Source organism: Chlamydotis macqueenii, chromosome Z, assembly GCF_036417535.1.
Source record: "Chlamydotis macqueenii isolate bChlMac1 chromosome Z, bChlMac1.mat, whole genome shotgun sequence".
NCBI classification, from domain to species: domain Eukaryota; kingdom Metazoa; phylum Chordata; class Aves; order Otidiformes; family Otididae; genus Chlamydotis; species Chlamydotis macqueenii.
This window is the reverse complement of record NC_141593.1, coordinates 17313935-17337155: the sequence shown is the minus strand read 5'-3', so window position 1 is coordinate 17337155 and position 23221 is coordinate 17313935. Positions and strand designations below refer to the sequence as shown.

Genomic DNA, 23221 nt, shown 5'->3' with positions numbered 1-23221 from the left:
TTGCATATTATAGCTGTCTTTCTCTATGAAGATTTCATACTTCAGTTGCTTCCTTATAAAATATCAACAGGAAAGTGCCTCTGTTGACTTCAGGTGGCACCTGGATTGTTTTCAAGAAAATGGTTTTGAAAATATTTGAGGAGTTGTTTGGGCATTTTTTTGCAGTTTGAATGTGTGTTTAGGGAGGGGATAAGGAGAACATAAGGGAAGTTCAGTGTATAAACATCTCTCTCACTGTGATTTAATTGCCAAAATAAGTTCTACTACATAGTAAGCAGGAAACAAAAAGGAAGCATATGTTATAATTCCATCTGAGTTCTGCTCTGGATTTTATTCATTTTTATTATTGAAAGATATTCTCTCTGACAGTAACCTCTCCCCTTCTCTGTATCATTTTTTGTAGTCTGTTTGTGAAGTCAGCTCACATAAATGTGTGCATGCTTTACTCACCTAGAAGGGATTAATCAGATCACTAAAATAACCGTTGCTTTAGCACAGCAAGGTGTTAGGACTTGAGATTTTGTTCTAAGAGGTCCTTAAGAAATGCAAAAAAAAAAAGTGTTTATGTGATACCACTATAGCATTTGGTATAGTTCAGTAAAGCATCATTTAAAAATAAACATGGTAACAAAAATTAGTTGTCCAGTGTTAAACTGAATTGCATATCTGTTCTCATTGAATGTCCCAAAGTTTCTCTTCAATCTGCTGCTGAAAGGCACTTATTTGTCTTAGCAGTCTGCCAGAACACATTTAAATGATTTGAAAATAGGCTTGGCGGAGTGACCGTAAGAGGGGTGAATTAATTCTGTGTATGGCAGCGGCAGGTTGGCCCGGTGGACTTCTTCTGACCCAGAAGGATCCTGAGTCAGTGCAATCTGTTCTGTGGGAGATGGAAGGCAGTATGACCTGGCTCTTGGACACGTTTTCAGCAGTCGTGAGAAAACAGCCTGTGGGCTAAGTGATGCTGTGGTTCTCCATGCTATTCCTGGCCTTGTGGGCTGTGGTACTGCAGCAGATGGTTCTTGTCCAGTTGGGTGGATTTGAAAGATCAGAGCAAGGTAAGCACAGGAAAGGCACTTGATTGAGGGAGAGAGGGGAAGGAATGAAGAGGAATAAACACACCATGGTTTTCTTCTCCTTTTTCTTTGATGTTTTTCCTTTCTATCTTTAAATTCTCTATAAATATCTTAATGAATAAACAGTAAGGCCATTTTGGCAGGGGAGGAGGACAACAAAAACCTACTGTTAATGTTTCCATACTCAGCTAATGTTCTGACTTTCTGTTTGTATTTACTTAGAGAATCTTCAGTTGTGTTGGTAAACTCTTTGTCCGCAAACTTCTCAAATGTGTTAGTAGCTACAGTGAATTAATATTAGCTTTGTAGTGTCACAGAACACAAATGGGAAAGCCAGAAAAAAAAAAGCCTGGAACTTCTTAAATGTCTTTGGTTTTTGTTAATACAGTATTTTCAGTACTTAAATACAAGACTTTCTACCACCATAAAATCTGGCTTCTATGGACTTAAGTGACTTATTAAATACTTTACACTTGTTTTATAATCTATTATGAAAAAGTAGTAATTTTATTTCTGAGACTTTTTCTGAGACTTGCTATTAAGTTCTTGACTAATGGGCCAGACATAGTTTGAGATATTACTTTTTAAGAGAGACATAGTTCTAGCTTGTAGCATTCATCTTCTGGACTGGGCAAAATTTCTGTGCATGGAACAGCTATTTTTACCTTGTTTAGACATAGTTTGGTGGGGTGAGAGTCGTGGTTTGAGCTTTTTAGGTAGTTTGAGATTGTAAAGTGGAAATTCTAGTTTCCCAGCAGTGTTTGCTATGTAATTACTGTCATTGATAGCCTGGAAGCATTCGGTAATGTCTTGATTCCCTTAGAGAATCTCCATGTTCCGGAGAATATCAGCTTGATAAATACAAATAAAATCTATGCTAAGTCTAGTCTGGTTCTTTTTTTTTTTTTTTTTTTTTTTCCCAGTTCTTATTAGCTATAAATACTCTACTGTCTGCAGATTTTTTTCACCACGGTGCATCTGATACAAGTCAGTTATATTGCTGTACACATTTAAATGGTCTATTACTAGTCTGCTGCCAGCCGCAAATAAAAATATATTAACCCTCTGATCTAATTTTATTATTTTTCTCATTTTCTTTCTAGACAGTTTATGGTTCCACAGGATTCTTTAATTTGCAGTCATGATGTGCTGTTAATAGGCTTTAGTGTCTTGTCTTCTTGGCTCCACGCCAAGCAGAAGTCTCAGCTATCTTTTGAACAGCTGTACGTGCGGCAAATACATAGCACTGGGACTCATAATACAGCTGTAAATGTGGGGAAATGGGACAAAATTTGTTCAACATATTGCAAGCCTTTATACATAAATTTACCCATAAGAATAAGAGATACATTTGCCAATGAAACACTGTTTGTATAAACTTGGTCTTCGTCTATTTTCAACCCCTTGAATTTGTGTATTCAAACTTATCTGGAAAGGAAAAGAAAATTAGCACTTTATATGGTCATATCATAGTGACGTGAAAAAGTTGAGAGATGTGGATAAGAAAGACTACTGTATTTACAATGCATAGTTCATTGTACTAATATATACTGGGGAAGAGATTAGTAAAAAAAATTCTAAATTTCCCATAATTCCAAATTATTGTAATTTACTACTTCCTAATATTTGATCTAAAGAGAGACAGGTTGTCTTTGTCTTCAGAGCAAACCAGCCCTCTACACCTTTTTCTGTTGTTACCTGCTTGGCAGTCTAACTTTTGGCTCGTTAACTGGCTGAGAGCCTGGATATATTCACTCCTTTATAAGGAATTTTCTGAATGGCTAAATGATAAGTGCTAATAATTCCCCATGTTTTCCAAAAAGACAAGGACCTAAGGAAAACCCAGAAATGTGTCACAGCTCCTCACCAGCTCACCTGTCTCATTCCCTTTCTAGGGTCACAAGGTGTGCCAGATCCAGGTGCTGCCACAGCCCGTTTGTAAGTGAATCTATGTTCAGCTATTTTAGGAGATAGTTTCTGTGTAGAAATTACAAGTTTCCTGAACTTCTCCAAGGTACAGACTCAGAAAAGAACAAGTCTGAGCTGGTGTCAGTTCCTAAAAAGAAGTGTTGTTTTTCTTCTGGCTAGCCATTACCTGGCTGAGCTTATTCCAACATACTTGGGAGAGGGGTGGGTGGGAAGAATTGGAAAAATTTGCTTGCAAGTCAGAAGTGAAGTATTTACTCACCTGAGTGGGACTGCTCACACATGGTAATCAAACGCTTGATGAAATAACTTGCTGATTTGGGGATTTAAATTTCTACTTTCAGCCTTCCATCTGTAAAACTGGGAAAATAATACTTATTTAGCTCACAGGGATATATGATATTTCCTTCATCAATATCAGACGGTATTTTTGCACAAAAACTTTCTAGAATCCAACAGTTCTTTTTGAGAAAGAGATCTGATGTCCCCATCATAATTTGTGTCAATCTAGAGCTTATTTATGCGTGCATAAGTGATGCCCAAAGCAGATGTGCCCCTAAATGAAAGAAAGCAATATAGCAGTAAATAAACCAAATTTGCGGAACTCATAGCACCCATGGGTTACGTGTTTACAAAAAAAAAAAAATTCCACGATCTGAATTGTAATCTTATGAAGATATGCTTTGAATGTTTTACCTTCTCTCTAATTATGGTGTATGATTCTAGATATTCTGTTAGCTGAATAGTAGATCCTCTAACTGGGTATGAGGATGGTAAATGTTACCATATTGCTTTATTAGCCGTGATTTCAGGGAATGTCATGATGATGACTTGCAATTGGTAGTGATATTCTTGAACTAGCATGAATAATAAAGCAATTTGCAGTTGGTAGTGGCATTCTTGAATTAGCATGAATCATAAATGAACGTGGAGTTCTCATACAGTAATGCCTCATATCAGCCTCTTGCAATTTCCAATAAACAAAACTAATAAACACCTGAACTTTCTACTTTGACTTCTACATCTTTCCCTCTGTCTTGATGTGTTCCTAATGCAACATGTCTTTCTTTTGCTGCCTCTTTCCTCTAACCACCATTTCTTCATCTGTTCCTACCTTCCTAGGCTCTCTTTTGAGCTGAGTTAGGAAAGAGAGAAAAGGTTAAAAACAAAACCAACTGTGTAGTCCTCTTAGCTCTTTTTGCTTCCATTCCTACTGGCCAAACATGACTTAATTTCGATATATGCCCACAACAGGAGCTCCAGTCACACCATGCGTTTGTAGAGGGCTTCAGTCCTGCAGCATTTGCCTTTGTCCATGAGTCACGTGGACAATTCTACTGCTACAGTGAAGTTTGAATAGCAAATGAAGCAGATTGAGCTCTTGGTCTGTGAACGCAAAGAAAATTTGCCTTCCATGTTCCAGCTGGCCAGTCAAAGCAAAGAAGGTGATCCTTTACCCTTCGAGTCTGGAGTAAACTTTTTCCTGTTTGCTGCAGATATGCCAACTTCTCATCCTTCATCTTAGTTGCAGCTGGATATTTGTTTCTACTGGGAGCCAAAGGTGGGCTGACAGCTACCTGATTGAAAGCTCTACTCTGCACACGTATTTAAGACCAGTTCAGTCAAAAGTTTGCTATGACTTTGAACTTAAATCAGGAAGGAAGTGACAGGGCTTTCTGGGAAGGCCTGATCAAGAAGCTACGTGTAACTGTACAGCTGCAAGACACCAGTACTCTCCATAGATACCATCATAATCTATAGCAACAACCTTTAAGACAGTGCATTTTTTTGTTTGAAAGCTAATGTCAAAAAATTAGTTACTCAGTCACTGGAACAGAACAAAGCAGACTTCTCAAAACGCAGGATAAAATGAAATTATTGAAAATTAATTTTCACACAATTACATGTGGGGTACATTAGCAGAACAGACTGGAAAGTGGAGCATTCCTAAAGGTGGAGAAAGGCAGTCACATTAGTGCTGTCAGGTATCTCAGCTGTGTATGGCTGCAGGGTGAGTTTCAAAAGCACAGGTGTCACTATGTCCAATTGCAGATTGGCGGTAATTCGCAGCTGGCCTAACTGCTTACTTGCCATTAAAATCTATGCCTTTGTTTTTAATTCTAAATAGGGTCAATAAGTTGCTTTGGTCTGTCAAACCAGGTTCCGCCCAGTAATATTAATGAACTGCAGCTTTCTTAATGTCATGGGAGAGTGCCGCTGTCCAGACTCCTGCCGCTCTGCTGACTTGGAGGTCAGTCCTAGGGAGTGACCCACCGTTAGATTTCCAAAGGGACCGATTTCTTGCCTACAGTTTTATACTTTCAATAATTGTATTTGTACTAGTCTAATGGGTTTGTTAAATTGTCTCCATTTCATGGATTTGTAATAGCAAGTGCACTCTAATCCATTTTTAATTAGTTGATGCAAATTAAATGATTAATTTGAGATTGTCTTTTGTGAAGCAGATGAAATTAAGACAGGAATAATCAAACATTAATTACTAAAGATTTTACTGATAAGCTGTCTGCCAAATATGTTACACTGCAAAAATGTTATAGGGAAAATAAAACTTCCCTTTCTGCAACTTCAATTCCAAAACAGATAAAGTGTACCTAAATCACTTGCCATGTAGTCCTTAGTCGTAAGCTGCCGGTGAGCTTTCCAAAGCAAATCCCATATTTTTCTTTTGAATGGTGTTCTTTAGAATTGGAGGAAACCTCCTTGTTTGAATTAGCACAGAGATGCAAAATGATTGTTCCATATATTTTTTTTCTGTGGTGCTGCTTGAAGGAATAGATACTTTTAAATTGCCTTGCTTGTACTTTTAAATTGCCTTACTTACATTCAGAAACACAGTAGTTCAAGATTTATTTAATATAGATCTGACATTATAGCACTATAAAACTGAGTGGTTTATAGAGGGTGGTAGTCTCTTTTATGGTACAAGATTGGTGGCAAACCCCCTGTTATTGCAAATACTGACATAAGATTTTAATTTTGGGGTTACCACCTTGTTGATGGGGTTACCACCCTTTGCTTTCACCTTGACTTCCCTGCTGTTGGTAGTTGGCTGTCAGCTCAGCTCTACATTGTTTTTTGTTTTAAAAAAAAATCTGAGAAAATACAGTGCGTTTTGCGTGATTTGTACATGAGGAATCATAGTGCACATACTTTGGCAAGGGAGTCAAGAAGTTAAGAGTGTAAATGACACATACAAAAATTTTCTGAAGTGAAAAATCACCTGATGTCCAGTAGGACAGCTGTATAAAAAGCACTCAAGTATAAGCAATCCGGCTAAACCAGTGACAGCGAATTTAACATGTTTTCTGAACTGAGAAGTGTTGTGCTGGATAGCCAGAGAGCTGAGCCATCCCCAGGTGGATTTTGAAGCATCCAACTCAAATATGAAAAGGAGAGTTAGCTTCCAAAATAAATTACTAGGAGTAGACATTTGTAGTACACAAAGCCAAATATGTTTTCCCTCTTCTGCTTTTATATCAACAGATGATGGAAGTTACTTAGTTTATACTGAAAATATTGGAATGTGATAGTCGAGCAGAGTTGTCACACCTGTGTTATGCTTTCCTGGTCGTCTAGACATTCCAGCCTCCGTTCATTCCTGCAGATCTGAATCCATCACCTGTGCTTAATACTTATGTCTGTTGAAAAAAGTAAATACTCCTCCAAATGATGTGTCATGTACATGCTCTTCTAACTTCAAACAGGCCTTTAATTCTCTTGGGTTATGTGAAGTATATTGGTGTCAAGATAGAAAGATTACTTTCAAGGAACCAGGTGTTCATTCTCTAAGATTATTTTTTTTTCTAGACCTACCCATATATCTCCTGCTGTCTTCAGCTACCTCAGAGTAAGGAAGCATGTATTTCTGACTATGGTACTGCAACCTTTTCAAACATGTCTATGAAGGATGCTGTCCACTTGCTGTAATGATTGTCCATTTGTATGTCCTTCTTTCTTGTAATATGGCTTGCAACAGCTAACTTAATTTCCTTCCCTTGAAAATTAATCTTATTCCATCTTTGAAAAGATAATTTTATTCTTTGTGCTTGAGACGCTGATACCACAGTTCACTCCTCTTTTCCATACCTCAGTCATCTGTCATCTTTCCAAATCTTCAAAACTCTCAAGAGAGTACAATGCATGTCAGATGTGAGAAGAGTGCTGTCTCAGTAAGATTGACCTGATGAGGAAAATTCCCTTCTTCTTTTCTTCCCTTCCCCTTTCACCCAAAATGACTCCTTCAGGAAACATGCAATCCTTCTGTAGCTCAGTGGATCAAAGTACTATATTGTTGGATCTTAATCACATATGAATGGCTCCAGAAGGGATCACAGCTCTCTTTGTTCATTAGAGGCTTCTAGGCCAAAACCAGTGCCAGCAGCCATAAAGGAAATATGTAAACTTCTATGTGGTCACTCAGTGAACTCTGCCACTCTAGGCTTGACCTTCACTTCTTTGCACAAACTTCCTTCCGCAGGAAGGTGACGTAGATCATGGTCCTAAATTATTTTAATGCTAGCAATTGTACAGAAACAGATTTATTTTTTCTTCTGTTTGATGTCCCTCTACTAATTATTCTTCTCACAGTTGCCTGTTTCTGAATATCTTCAGCTTTAAGTACAAACTAGGATTCAAAATGTTCCAGATTCATCTGTATCAGAAGGAGGCATGGTCTATATCACTGGTATCACAATGTCTTGCAATCTGAGGGGTTTTTAAAAATAAATAAATAAATAAATAAAAAGTTCCACAAACTGCTCCCCTCCCCTCTGATTTGGAAGGGTGCCTGTTGTGAGGTTAGTAGCATGCAACCAAGCCTGGTGCACTATGAAGAGATCTGAACAATAGCTGTTTCTACCAATATAAAGAAATAGCTTTAAAATATGTTTGAATGGGTAATGAGTTATTGAATTAGGTAGTACTATTCCCTCACAAATAATACCTACAAGAAGAAATCTAAAAGATTTTTGTATTGTGTTTGTTATGTTGTTGTTTCCCACAGATGACTCCTGTTTCACTCTCCCTTCTCTTCACTTTTCTGTGCAGTCAATCATTCACTTGCACATATTGTTCAGTTTGCACAGGTGTGTGATTACAAATGAACTTGAGTCTAACTTGCAGTGGTAAAAATGTACTATGCACAAGTATGTGCCAATATCAAAGTATAAGATCATAGATATTTCTTTCTTCCTGTAAAATAGGTTTCTGTTGCACTGGATATGTACATATCTCCACAGATTGGGATTGGTAATAGGTAGATGAACTGTTCGTGAAAAAAAAATTACTTGGCAAAGTGTTTTTACATCTTTATAGCCCATCAAGATGTTGGGAGCGCTTAATGAGGCAAAACGGTGTTGGATATGACATTAACAAGATGTTGTATTTCTCTTGCTTCAGTTAGGCATTTTTGTGCCGCTATTTTAATGACAATGTCACTTTACCTTTTTATATGATACAAATTGAGGTATTCTTCCTGTGTGTAGGCTGATGTGTAGTAGATTGCTAAAGTGCAATCCTGTATTTATCTTACATTGCTGTATCAAGCATGAGTAAATTACATAACTAATAATAAACTTACTGTCATCTCTGAATGTTGGTAGTGAAAGGAAGATATAGAAGTTGCATGTCATCCAGGGTGTTCGTGCACAAACACAAGTGTAGTTGTTTGTTGTGTTATCTGTCTGTTACTGCCATACTTTAAAATGTCATCCAGTGAAGAAGAAAAACCAGACGACTTAGCTGTTCAATCATATGTGGATAATGAAAAGCAAATAATTGAACTGTTCATGTTTATCCTTTAGTTCAGAAAATTCATTGTGCAAAATAAATGACTGAGTATGTTTACAGAAATAAGGATTGGTTTCTATAGGAATTGTGAGTGTGCAGGCTATATTAGTAGAACAATATAACTTCAAATATAGTTTCATTGGCTTTTTATCTTCCTATGCTATATCCGTAAATACAGGCAAGGCTAAAAGGGAAGGAACTTAGTGTTTTAACTAATACTTAGAGTAAAATTCACATATGTTGATCTTTAATAAAAATGGAATATACAAATCCTACTAGAAGCATTATGGTGTTGCATGTGCTTTGTATAAAATAAGCAGAACTGCCTCTGTCCCCTCCCCTAAGAACAGCTGAACCAGCAGCCAGTGGATTTTTTTAATAGGATCCAGTTGTACTTGTTTGTCCTGCATTTGTCTTTAATCAAAACCCAGTTGATTGCATTTATACCTTATTTGTCCTGGTAGATCCTGTTAATACATTTTAACTCTTATCAAGGGAACATATGAACCATTTTTGTTTCCTGAGACAAATGTCACTGTTTCAGCTTCATTTTTTTGGACATTGTCCACTTTTCAATATACTCTGCTTCAAGCACTGTCGAGTTCATTTGTAGATTTGTGCTTTCTAGGTGGCAAACATCAGGCTGATACACTAGCAGCTGGGCTGGAATTTTTTTTCTTTTAATATGATGTCATTTCTGCTATGATGGATTAGACATCTTTAGAAGCAGGATGTTTTATTGCTTGTAAGTCATCTAAAGCCATTTTATGTGGTGGGTCACACTTCTCTACTTCCCCTCTCCAATTCCTGCTGCACTGCCAGTGGTCTAACTGATATGATGATGACACTGTCCTTTCTATGAATCTGCCTACAGCTGGGCTTATAAAAGAGCATGGCTGGTGGCACTCTTCACTGAATGTTGAGTAAACTGCTGTACAATGTGCAAATACTGAGAATTTGATTCTTCTCCAAAACAGTTTTGCGGTAGGCAGCATAGTATTTTTTCCAGCTTTTCTGGAGCAATGTATTAAATGCTTTATTTTTTATATTGATTTTTTAAAAAATTGTTGTTAGTACTTCATCTTGTAATGAGGTAATTTCTTTTTTGAGAGGACAATTGGAAATGTTCCATTAGTAAGATTTCAAATTTTAGCTGTTACCAAGTAGACTTTTTTTTTTTAAGTCACTAAACATCTGTGAATTATTAGCAACATACTATTAGTACACTGATTCATTATAAACCAGTTATGGAAGCAAACATAAAACATTACTTTGTAAATTCTAGTCTATTCAGTAACCCTGGCATGGTCTATCTGTCCGTATTTATAGGACTATGCTAAACATTCAAATCTAAAATGTTATTCATATATTCAACTCTGTTACCTCCTTGCAATAATTTCTTCTTTTTCTTTGAAATCTGGACCACTGTAAAGTTGAAAACTGAGCCTCTGATCTGGAGATAGAGGAATACTCAGTATCCTGTTGCTGGTTATTCCCTTCTCATGCAACCTGCTGCCTAAAAGGCGTAACAAAAGAATAATACTAAATCTAACAGAAGTGTCAGGTGTAAAACCACAATCTAGTGCTACTTTCAAACTATAGAAAAATAGCAACTTAGATTTATTTTTCGTGCTTGTGGCTGAAAGATGTTCTATTTGTTGTTTTATTGTCTTTCTGCTACTTTAGAGCTGCACAGGCTGTGGTGGAATAACACTAGATCCTATACCGTACATCTTGGCATCAAAATGGCAGAATAGTTTAGTTGTGTTCAACTTTTCAATTACTGCCCTACAAATGACTATTTGTTCTTGATGAGTTTCTCATTCAAGTAACCCTCGACCTCATAAAATACTAAACTCATACTGAAACCTGCGCTTTATAATGCCAGATTTTTTTCCCATTTTCAGTTTACGCAGTTAACTTGTATCAAGTTTAAAAATAACGCTTTAAAAGAATCAATTTCATGGTGAATGCATCTAGTCAAACAAGTCATTTAAACAACATCTTACTCGTGTGTAGCAGACCGTTTTACAAGTAACTGAGAGTTTTACAAGCCTGTGTTTCAGACAGGATAATTGGTTGTTTCTTATATGTGAGTTTGGGACTTAAACTCATTAACTTCAATATACAGAACCTTTCCTGGCCTGATGTGGACTATTTAGTTAATATCTTTTTATCTGTAGTCATATTAATAGTTCATTATCAAGAAGTAGTTACATGGTGCAAATTTTGAGTATGTTCTCAAAAAGCTAGAGATACACACTGTAACCTTTTAGCTTGTAACTAGTGGTAAGCAGACTTATCATATAGTGATTTCTAATGTAAAGAAAACTCAACTAGTAATTGCGAATGTGCAGAATTAAGGCTTATCTTGAGCACGAGAACCCCAAAATTTAAATAAGTGATTATACCTTCATTAGACCACAGTTTTGAATAGGTAGGTTAGTCTGTAAGGTGAGTGGAGAGTGCTTACAAAAAATCTGTTGCATTAAGATATTTTCATCAACTGGTTTTAATCTTCTCATCCTCTTAAAACATTAGTGTTAGCTATATGTCCGCTATCTACAATGTTCTTTCCAGTGAGAAGCTTACCTAGGTGTAATGTTGGTAAAACTGCAAGTCAGATTCAGAGGTAGGGGCAAGGAGCTGCCTTTCAAGCTTGCAGAAGCTGGGTTTCCCTTTCTGCTGGAATCACCTGACAGACACCCACTTTTATGTTTCTTTTATACAATCATGAGAATTAAGGCATCACCAGGACATAATCTTCCTGCCTTCGGGTGCTTTTCTTGAGAGAGAAGGTGGCTTTTCAGGGACACTGTAGAGGCATTCCACAGTCGTAGGTGTACAAAGGCAAGCCTTGATTCACTTAATCAAAGTAACAATAGCTTTATTACAGATCCTGTTATAAGCCTCTTGAATATTATTAGTAGTAGCTCTCCTTCAAGGAGACCATGAATTTTATAGATGCTGTCTGTCTGCCCTAGAATTTGGGCATTCTTTGGAGAGGAGTGTGGTTTCTTTGGGTATGGATTTTTTTTTTTTTTAATGTAAAGGTTGATACTCTGCCTGAGATATCAGTGGATCTTTCTTCTTTTATGTATATGCAATTCTTAATCTACTGTCTATTATTTCATCTTTTTCCGTGAAGTGTGGGTCAGGATAATGTAGGGTGAGTGGCATCTTGATGTGGTTAGTAAAGAGTATTCATTACTCTTTTGCTTGTCCCTTCCCATGGGACCTCTTTACAAAAAAACTTCTCAGACAGGTAGAACTCCCTGCTACAACCTACAGTAATAGAAGGAATAACGCTGGAGCTTGGAAAAAGAGAGATTCTAGCCTTTTACCTTTAAGTTCAAGAATCAACAAAACCATACAGTTCTTAAGCATGTCATTGTATTCACTCATCCTTCTGGTCACCCCTGGCTTTTCCAGCATCATTGCTGCAAGCCTCTGCATTAGCTCACTAATATTGCTTCCCAATACTAGAAATAGTTCAGTTATGTGACTTAAAACATCCTCTCAGGGCAGAGTGCTGTCTTTTACCGTATCTGTGGTTGTTCATGCCTTTCCTATCATTTTAGAGGTAGTGGCAAATCAGCTTTGCACATTGGGTGCTCTCTGTATCCCTGTGCACAGGACTGTGTCTGATTTGAGCTGAGTAATTTTTCTCTTGGTATCCTTCGGCCGTAATTCTAGGTTGACAATTATTAAATAAGTCTGGAGCTGCCAGGAATACTAGTTTAATCATAGAATCATATAATCTTTAAGGTTGGAAAAGACCTGCAAGATCATCAAGTCCAACCTAACACCACTATGCCTACTAAACCATGTCCTGTAGTGCCATGACTACCCATTCTTTGAACACCTCCAGGGATGGTGACTCCACCAGTTGGGCAGCCTGTTCCAGTGCCTGATCACTCTTTCAGTGAAGTGATGTTTCCTGATATCCAACCTAAACCTCCCCTGCTGCAACTTGAGGCCATTTCCTCTCGTCCTAATGCAGTGGTTGCTGTGAATTTGGAAGCATTGGTGCTTTCAGAGGCCTGGACCTAGAAACTCCAAAGCACTGATTTTCCTCCTGTAACTGTATGGCAAGGAGGAAATCCTCAGAAGCAGTTCCTGCAGAAGTCCCTGGTGCTGAAGCAACTGGAGGGTCATAGAGCCCATGGAGTTCTGGCAGCTAGGAACTGAATCTGACAGCGGCAGGGTCTCTCTGAGCACTTTTTCCATCAGAAATATTGTGTTAACTTTTTCCAAAATGGATTTGTTTCACAGTTTCTGCTTTCGAACCAGAAATGGTTAATTGCAATTAGTTCTCCATTTCCATTGCCTCTGTGTGGACTTCACGTAACTAATATTCCCATCAGCAAAAGACCTGAAAGGAGGTTGAAACCTTCCTATATTTATAGACTCTGCTCTGTACCTGGAACAAACAAGTGAAGTAGGCACAGCTGCTGCTTGATCTTCTGTGCATGAGAGCGCACATCTTGTAGAAGCACAGCTACTGCTGGATAAATGGCTTTTCTTTTGTGTTCATACTGCCTGTTGGCTTGGAACGATTTCAGCAGTGTAAATGTGGGGAACCAACCACAAAGCCCTTAGAAATCCTGTTCTTTGCTGTTGATACAAGAATACGTGTCCATACAGTGTTTTGGTGCTTTGCGGATGTGGGCACGGTATATGAATGTTATTTATTCAAGTGCTAGATTTATATACGTGTTCAGGCAAACACAGATGAATCATCACATATGCCCCTCTCCAGAAAATACTGTTTAACTTTTATCTGGACAGAAAATATGCCATTTGCAGAAGGGGTGTCATAATAAGGATTGATCTTTGGACTTCTCATTATTCTAAGGGTTATTTTGACACTCAGCATCACAGGTAAACTTTTTTTGGGGGGGGGGGGATAAAAGCTCAGCACTTGTGTACTTGTCCCTCGGGTTTTGTTACTAGTTGAAACCACCATGTGCAGTTAAAGCTAGCGTATTTTGCTGCTGAAATCAGCATACTCTGTTGTTAGTATTATATTCTGCAGTCTATTTAAGAAAAAAATGCTATGAAAACTCTGCAAGGCTCTGAAAGATATCTGCTTAAAGGTCTTGAGTATTGAGTTTTTACTAGTTATTTGTACTTTTAAAGTTATTTAACTGAAGATGTAACCATAAAAGAAAACCTGAGTGAGAGAAGGAGGAAAGGAGATGAGTGGTGGTACTGTAAAAGCTTTTAATAGGTTTCTTGTAAAATTATCTTTGGATATACTCAATTTTATTTTTTTTTTAACAGATTAGGGCAATGAAAGTAATTTAAACAAATTATTCTAGTTTTAAATTTATCTTAAATTCAATCAGTTATTTTTGGTATAACTTAAGAATATATTTGGATATACTAAGAATACACTTATCTTGAAAATTGTCCTTATATGCAGTAAATTGGCATTTTTGTGTCTATGTAGTATGGCGTGGGGGGAGATGTGATTTTTAGATGTCCTCAAATAGCTGACTTCAACAAGGGCTAATTTTCAGCGTTACTCTGTAGGATTTTATATTCTAACACTCTACACTAAGTATGTAGGTGTCAGACAGTATCTGTTACAACCCGAAGTACTTCAGAAAACAAGATGGGTAAGAGACGAAGCAATAGGAGCAGTAATTTAAAGGGTTAGTTGCAGTCTTCTTGTATTAAATCTGATATCTGATTTCCACTTCTGATTAATTCTCTGGAATAAATTAAAGAATTAAAGCTGTAGCTATTAAAGGAAAATATTTTATTGTGCTTTCATTGCGCCCATTTTTGTACAATGCCTCCTCCTTTGTTCTCATTGTTCCACTCGTCACTCAAAAAAGGATGCTGGTTTGCTCACTCTGGAGTTGTATATTGTGAGCCCTTGTCTTGTTTGTCCAGCCCAGCATTGGTTGTATGAATCTTCACCTGGAATTCTGGTTTTCTCTGTATAGATGTGCTGCTTCTGCTCTCACGTTACCACTATGTGTTCCAGTTGTAGGAAGAGCACATGCTTGTATGAACAGAATATGCTGGCTGAATGAGACAGGGAAGGCAAAGTATAGGTGTATGTTTTTGGCAGCTACATGATTCTTACTATTTCTTTTGAACAAATTAGCAGAATATAACCAAAGGAATCCAATACGCCATAGTACATTGCCATCTGGTAAAGACTTGCATGAAAAGAGCTGTTAGACGCTAGTAGCTCCTCAAAGCCTATCTTTGCTTCTATCTACATGCATGCAAATCTCGGTAGTACTTTTGCACCCTCAGCAGTTTTCTGTCCTTGCTCTCATCCATTTTATTTGTCCCAGACCCCTTATAATATATGACCATATGTATCTCTATTAAAAAAATACTTACCCATTTAAAAAATCTTCCACTTTCTACATCCTCATAGATGATGCAATATTTTATATTTTGCAGTAAGTACTTCTCTGTATTCATCTTCTGGCTCTCTAGCTCACTCCTGTTTTTCTTGTCTCACACTTGCATTTGCCAGTACTGTGTGCTCTCTGGAACAGCCTGTCTATGCTGCTTTGCCAGGCCTCCTACTTCTTCGATCACAACAGTTAGGTGTCTTCTTTAAGATACAGTTCTTTCACCAGTCACTTAGAATCTGGGAAGTGTAGTGTCTTGTGACCGCTGGAGATAACAAGGATGGAAAAGTGCATCTGTTCCACAAAGCATTGTGTAAATTATTTAGTGGAATATGTGTATAAGTGATTGTATTCCTCTTTTTTTGGCTCATAAGGCTTTACAATATTGGCCAGGTCTACTAGAAAACTAAGTACAAAGATCAGTTGGAAGTGTTTCAGGTAGTCTTCTGTAAAAAAAGCAAAGTTTAAAAAAAAAAAAAAAGATTGGAAAGCTGTGCAAACTAGAAGTACTAATTTTTAAAGCATTTACCACTACCTGTGAGTTGTACAAAAAGGCTTCTGATGGTTTTTAAATCTTGTCTAGAGAAATTGTTTACCCTGCCATCACAGAGAAATGCTGAAGAAGACAGTCTTGGGTTTTCTTTTAATTTTACTTCAGCAGGTCATATTTTGGGGGGGGAGGGGAAGGCAGCCCTGTTGTGTAAGAGGTATTCCGTATGGAGTGAGTAAATGTGAGGTGCAGGTGTTTTAGGTGAAGTGCTTATGAGACATAGATGCATTACAATGATCCCTCATGACATGGATCAGATCACTGTTACGAAGAAGCATACAAGCAGGTGCACATGAAATATATTTTCATGAGCATATGAAGTGTCTCTGCAGGAAGAATAAATGTGACAAAACGTCTACTGACAATTTTGTCCATTGGAGTAGCTGTTCCGGACAGACGAGGTCCTTTTTAGCCAAGTGGAGTGTCAGATAAAGAGATTTCTAACAGATTTTTAGGGAAAAACATTGAAGTGTTAACTCCAGAACAACAGTGGATTTAGCTAGTTGATTTAAGATGAAGTGGCTACCGATCCATTCCACTCACTCTTATGAATCGCTTTACTCAGAGCGGGACCAGCAGAAAACCATGTGTAGCAGCTGAAGAAGCTGTGCAGTTTGCAGTCCAACTCACTAACATAAACTACAGTGGATTTCAATTTACTTTTTAGCATCAGTGGTGATTTAAGCAATGGGTTCCACTCTATGGTTAGTAGGTCAACATTTGTGGTTTCTATTTAATTTGCCAGAATTTCCTTTCTTTTGTTTTCTGTTTTCCTTTTTTAGACCCAACTTTTTTTTTACCTGTAATACCATGCTTTTCCTTATTGCAACTGTTGAAAGCTTTTTTTTTGCTTCTTTTAAAGTCTTCTGTAGCTGCATAAATATACTCTGAGCCTCTAATTATGGTATTTTTTTCTATGCCACCTGCAAGCATTTTGCCTTTTTAGCTGCACAGTTAATTTTCTTTAAGTTACTCATTTTGTGTAGTTTCCCTTTTTAAAATTTAATGCTATGTGATGGACTTTTGGCTTTTTCTCTTCTCCAAACATACTGAATTTGCACCTGCTTTGGTCACTGTTACAGGCAGCTCGTCAGTTGTTCATGGAGTTGGTGATCAAAATTGCCTCTCTCTCCTGCATCTTCTGAACAGTTGCTCCAAAAGGCAGATTTTTATGGTGCCTGAAGAGGTAATCTCAGCATCACAGCTCAGTGAAACTTTCACAATGTGAATATGGGGAACCCCAGTCCCCTGTTATTAGTGCATTCCTTGTCCATGCAGATGTGGGATAGATGAATGAACCATGTCTTGTGGTTAATGGATTCAGCAAATTAGGTAATTTTAGTTTAATTCATACCTCCAGCAGTAACCCTCTTGCAGTAGTACTTTCTTAATCCTATAAAAGTCATTGAAAAATTTATACTAGTGGGGGCGCTGACATGACTGCGCAGCCTTTGATTAGATAACAATATACATGTGTTGTTACAATTTTTTTTCCCGGTAAACTTGTTCAATAAAACAGCAATGGATGAAAAAATGTTTTATACATTAATTTCTACAAATATGTAGGTGACTGCTTGAATTTTGTATTTGTTCACGACAGATTAATCAGAGTGGGTTGGAAGCCTTTTTGTGTTGCTGAAATTTGCTATTAAGATTTTGAATTTGAATGAGAAATAATCAATCAGGTTTTTTTCATATTGAGTAACAGACATGACTCTGTATTAATATATTACAGTATCTAAGTTTTTCTATACATCTTATGTTCATGTGTGTTGTGAACTGCCTAGATGAGGTTCAGTAATAGAACATACAAAAGCTTTCAGCAGGGCCTGGTTACTCAGCTTACATATATCAATTTAGTAACATCAATTCCACACTGTGATGCTAATTTACACCAGCTGAGGTTCTGGGCACCAATCCTTTTATTGTGTCTTGACTTTTCTAGCATGTAGGTTAAGTAACATTTGATAACCATATGCTTAGTGTATTGTGCCAGTAGAATAGGACTTAGAAGGTGGAGTGTGGGAAGAGTGGGAATAATTGCAAATGTGTATTGTTAGATTTTATTGACTTCAGAATGTGGTATAAATACAATGTCAACTTCTCCCTTGTAGCTTCTCTACAAGGCCCCCATGCGGAATCAAGACATAGAGTGAGATCCTGTAATATAGTAGTAAAGAATTATTAAATTTATGTGGATTTAATTGATTGTATTTTCTTCTGAGGCTATATCCTAAAAATTTAGCAGTCCCAAAGAAAACACTTAAAAATGTGAAGCCAGTGTGTAAATGCATGTCTAATGTGTCAGATATCTGAAGCATATTTGAGTCTTTATATTTTGCTTCGGAATCCTTGAACAGACAGGAAGCTTTTCACCATTTATGCAAGAGGGGAAGACAAAAGAGCTCCTCTTAGGAACTCACCCCTTTTGTGCTAGTGCAATTGAAGGGAGCTGTAAAATAGTTACTGCTGATTATCTGATTATGCAAGAACTACCTAGGTGAGTGAGTATTCAGAGAATTTCAACTTCCTTTGGATATTGTGCTGATTAGTGTGCATCCTCTTAGGAAATCTGTAAGGGAATGATGGTGAATGATGGTCATTGGGGCAGAAAGCAACTAGAGAAACGAAGGCAGATGAAGAGCTGGGAGCATTCCAGTGGAAAATTCAACTGTATAAACAGTGTTGGGCATCTGATTGTGTCAGTCTGTTTTTGTGTAGTTGTTTTGTTTCTTGCACCTAAAAAAAAAGGATTTATTTGTAAGTCTAAGAAAACTTGGGTTTAGAACTGAATGACATCTTCTGAGTTAAGGGGGGAGAAGTTATAATAAATTGGAAAATATTTGTGTCTGCAAAATTCTTTCTGGAAGTTTCAAAGTCATAGAGCCCGCTTGCAAAGCTCTGGGCTTTAGCAAATTCCATTGTGATGTGAAGTTTAAATGAGGAAATACGGTAACATACCACAGAGTGTCCCTTGGGTTGTGGAAAATCACTTCTCTGCTACTGCTGATGTACTTATTTATTATTTGTAAGCCAATTAGTGGTTTTTTTCTATATTTGGATTAGAGAAACGTAATCTAGCAAATCTTTTTTTTTTCTCTGAGGTATGAACAAAATAGCTGTTACTTATGTGAATATAAGCAGTTGTGCTTTCATACCATTATAAGAATGTCTCATTTCAAAAGCCACCACTTAACAATCACTTTAATTTCAGCATTCATCGAGAGCCTGTTAATGCAAGTACTCTGAACTGTTCCTTAGGTGTGGAAAATGATGACAGTGCATTGCTGATATTGTTAGATTTTGATTACACACCTAGAAATAGAAAAAAAATAAATTTTAATTGACATTGGGCATCCAAATAAATAATTCAGCTGCAAAATTTTTTCCCTAAATTGACTGATGCTAGTTTACTGCTGAAATAGAAATTCTATCTTGGCATCTGCAGTCACTGAGATATAGTTTAAAGTAATTGTGGTTTTCTTGGCTAAAGGCTATACCTTGGTAAGCAATGTCGTATTTGCCCACAAACACACAAGACTCGGTGCTAGTCTGCTTACTGCCATCATTTCCTTATATATATGTTTCTAGATATTTAATGCTTTTAAATCCAAGTACTCTCCTTACAATGCAATGACCTTTTCCTAATCATTTCTTCATATGGGATAGCCTTAATTCAAGAGGCTATGTAAATAAGATTGCGGGCAGACTTCAGTGAGCCCAAGGGTCTGATGACAATAGTCTTCCAGTAGAGGGGGTGTGGTGGACATCCTCTGGGCTGTGGGTCTGAAACATCTCAAATTACTCAGCCATATTTGTCAGCTTAACACCAGCAGGCTGCTCTATCAGCTAGCTGCACTGACACCTTGCTTTGTTATGCTTCTGTGCAGCTTTTACTTCCTCCTCGTATTTAGCAGTTAAGGAGGCTGTTGCTGAAACAAGGCAAGACAGCTTCCTTGCCCTGCCTCTCCAGTAGTATGATTGGTGCCATTAGTTCAATATATTAATGGGGTACATTCAATTTGGTGTCGTTTCAGCTGCTGGAGACATTGCAGTATATCCCTTATAGAGACTGGTATTTAGGTTCTGATCCCATATAACCATACTAACATATCAGATACTAATATGACACTGAGATAGCAGTGCTAAAAAGTAGGTATGCTGTTATTAAAATACTGGTTGTTGAAGTCCTGTTTATTTCAACTTGTATGTTTTCTGAAATTTGTTTGAGGGAAAATAAATGTCAAGTACTGTGCTTCATTTTCAAATGTTTGCAGGTTGTTACTGATACAATTCTGCTTTGCTGGAAACAGATTTTAAAAGGTTTCGCCTATATCTTAGCTGGGGAAGCAGAAGTTCCCATCTCAAAACCACCATTTCCTTTCTGATACTTGTTTCTAAACACTCTGCTTGAAAATAATGTCTAAAAAATGAGAAACCTTTCCTGTTACATTGTCACGGTTGAATTCTAATTTATGTGAGTTGATACAGCTACAGTCAGTTTCTTTATTAGAACCCATTACTAGATAAACAAAGGTGTTGTATAGACACTATAAGAGCTGCATAGAGGCGTTGCAGCTTGTTTGGCCTTTTTTTTTTTCTTTTTCTTTCTTTCTTTATTTCCTGCACATTTCTTTATTTCCTTACACAGTGTGGCTCCAGTTGTCTGTCTAGGGCCAATTCTACCTACCACAATACAAGTAACTGTTCCTGTTGTTGTGTGTATTTGTGGCACAATCTGTGATAAAAGAAAATTAAAAATATTTGACAGTAAATACAAGGAAAAAGAACATGCAAACGAAGTCAGGACTAAATATTTCTGTTCATATGTTGACAATAGCAAGTACTGATGGATATAATGCTGGATGTAAAACCCAAATATCTGTTTTGGCAAATCAAACGAGTAGACTTTTGAATCAAATAGTATTCAATCAAGTACTATCAAAGACTAAAATTTTTATGAAAACAGTAATCTGTGGACCAAAGTAACCTACAGACTACTGTCTTCTCCTAAGAGGCATCAAAAATATGTTTTGGTATTGTACTTGCTATTTTGAAAAGTGATGGGAGTAAACTACTAAATGAAAACCTTTCTCAGTCTTTCTGTGATCTGTGTTTCTGCCTAGACAGTTGGCTCAATTAGTATCAGTGATGACTGGTCTTTCCAGGAAACTGCATCTTCCTCAGTTATTTTGCCAAGGCTTATAATCACCTTAAAACTTGCAGTTCTATATTACATGATATTTTTATACCTCCTTGGTGTATGGTGGCTGCAGAAGTAAAAATGGAATTGGTTCAATTAAAATATTTCATTTTTATAGGCATTACTAGGTGTTGTTAGTAAGCAGCTGAAGTCTGCTGGAACATACTGGATTTTAAACTAAGATGACTGTAGAAAACCATCATGTCTCATGTATAATAGTTATTACTATCCTAATCACATTAGTGTGCTAGTCCTCTATGTCTAATTTTAGAAAAACTGACTGATTTTGGAAGAATTTTTGTTTTTCTAGTGTTCTCAAGATCGTTAAGAAATCTGCTATAGCTCATCTTTGACTGGAATGTTTAGTATTTGTGCATTTTTGACAGTTCGTTTGTAAAGTTAGAGTAATCTGGTGACAAATTCTGCATCTTAAGTGTTTACCAATAAGAGTATGATGAAATTTAACATTAAAATACAAGCGTAACCTAAAATTTCTTTGTTACTTTTTCTGTTTTGGCTATGTTTTTGAACACTTCTTTCTTGTGCTTTGCTCTTTGCCTTATGTCTGTATAATTCTTCCCCAGACCTCCCATGCTGTTAAATGTATGGGTAGAATGGTAGCTTCCAAGCAGGTCACTCACCCCTAAAGAAAACACTTTCAGGTCACGTCATATAACCTGTATTATAAGAACAGCTGTGGGTAAGATTCTAAAAATGAGTATCCTGATCTTTTTACAGGGTTGGGTGTTTTTTTTTTTTTTGATGTTTTGTTTTCTTTTGTTTTTTTTTTCAGATGAGAGACAGAGAGTTGTCATTATAGTATTAATACATTGATCTCTTTTTTTTTTTTCCTTTACTAGATAAAAAAATATTTTGAACTTGAGCCACTTGCACGTGGAAAGCGCTGGATACTTAAACCCTGCTCCTTGGATGATATGGAGGCAGTAAAAGACAGCTTCTCCCTTCTAATAAACTTGCTAGAAGAGAGAGACTTCGAACCTTCAAGAATGTGAAACGCAAGAGAAAAGAGTTGATTCCCCAGGCATCGCTGTACCTGCACATTCTGCTCACAGCTTCATTATGGTGTGATATCAAGACTGTGCTCTGATATGTTGTTCATACACAGTCAGTGAAGAATGTCTTTTCATTAAAATAAATATTCTGTGAATCAGGTACACAACTATTTCCAGTAAAGTTGTCTACACTACTGAAATAGGGAGTTCCTCTTTGTTTACCACTATTTCTGCACACTGCATGTTGCTTTCTTGCGTTGTGATCATCCTTGATAGGAAATTTTACACGCACAAAAATAACACAGTCTGTAAAGGAGGAATTCTACCTGCTACCTTGGTTTTTTAAAAATAACTAATGTCTTAAGGATTTGTGAGACTGATTTGTATTTGCCTGTTTACTGACCCTGCAGTATGGAAAGCGCAGCTACTGAGAATCTTAATAGGCTACCTTAAAGGCAAGCAGTTTCATGTTAATGCAAGTTTTACTAAGTGAAAACACAGTTGACAAGTTAGTTGATTCCTCTTCTAAAGTCACAGCATAACCTTGTCAAAGGCAGAACTGTTGTTTTGCTGGAAGTTTCCTAAAGGTAAATTAGCAAACAGATATGTCCGGATTAAGAGTATTTGGGAAAAATAGGTGACATAAACAGGTGGTCTAAGTAACAGTATTTTCAGAAAATACACAAAAGTTGGGTAAAGTCATAATTTTCATTGAAATTAGTTTTCCGTAAGAGAAGCAATGTAAATGTCTGTTAATTCAGCTGTAGAGGCTTTATTACTAGTTAGAAGTGTGGCTGATTTTAAATATGGATTGCTTCATTTATCACTCACTTACAGAGTAGTACTGTTATCATAACATTGCCAAGGCATCTATACCATAATTAAGGGCCTTCCAGTGTTTTTACTATAAGCTTGTCTTTTCAGGGGATTATAACTTGTTCTTTCAAACTTCCTCTAGATGTTATTTAGAAGACAAAAAAGTATTAATTGGAAACAACATTTGTAATACATTTGGGAAAATCCCATTTGGTTCCAGTAACACAGTGCATATTTCTCCTTTCCTAGTTTTCCCCCTTGTAAGTTTGCAGTCTTTTGGCTGCCTTTTGTTGATTTTTTAAAACCTTATAAACCAATTTTGTCTATTAAAGAAAAAATGGCAGTTCACTGTTTCACTATGAAGTCAGTCACAACAGGGTATGTGCAGATCAGTCACTGGACTGGTGCACACCTTGAATGTTGTTGTGCCTTGTGCGTTCAGCAAC

General features: G+C 37.0%; 1 protein-coding gene across 3 annotated transcripts in view; it reads left to right on the top strand.

Moving 5' to 3' along the window:
* Window positions 1–23221, top strand: part of ARL15 (ARF like GTPase 15) — a 215609-nt gene that overhangs the window by 189951 nt on the left and 2437 nt on the right. For all 3 annotated transcript variants that reach the window (XM_086769813.1, XM_086769811.1, XM_086769812.1), the window contains one exon: window positions 21807–23197. In XM_086769813.1, the coding sequence (XP_086625939.1) occupies window positions 21807–21959 (153 nt within the window). In that variant the 3' untranslated portion in view covers window positions 21960–23197. The remainder of the gene's footprint in view (window positions 1–21806; window positions 23198–23221) is intronic.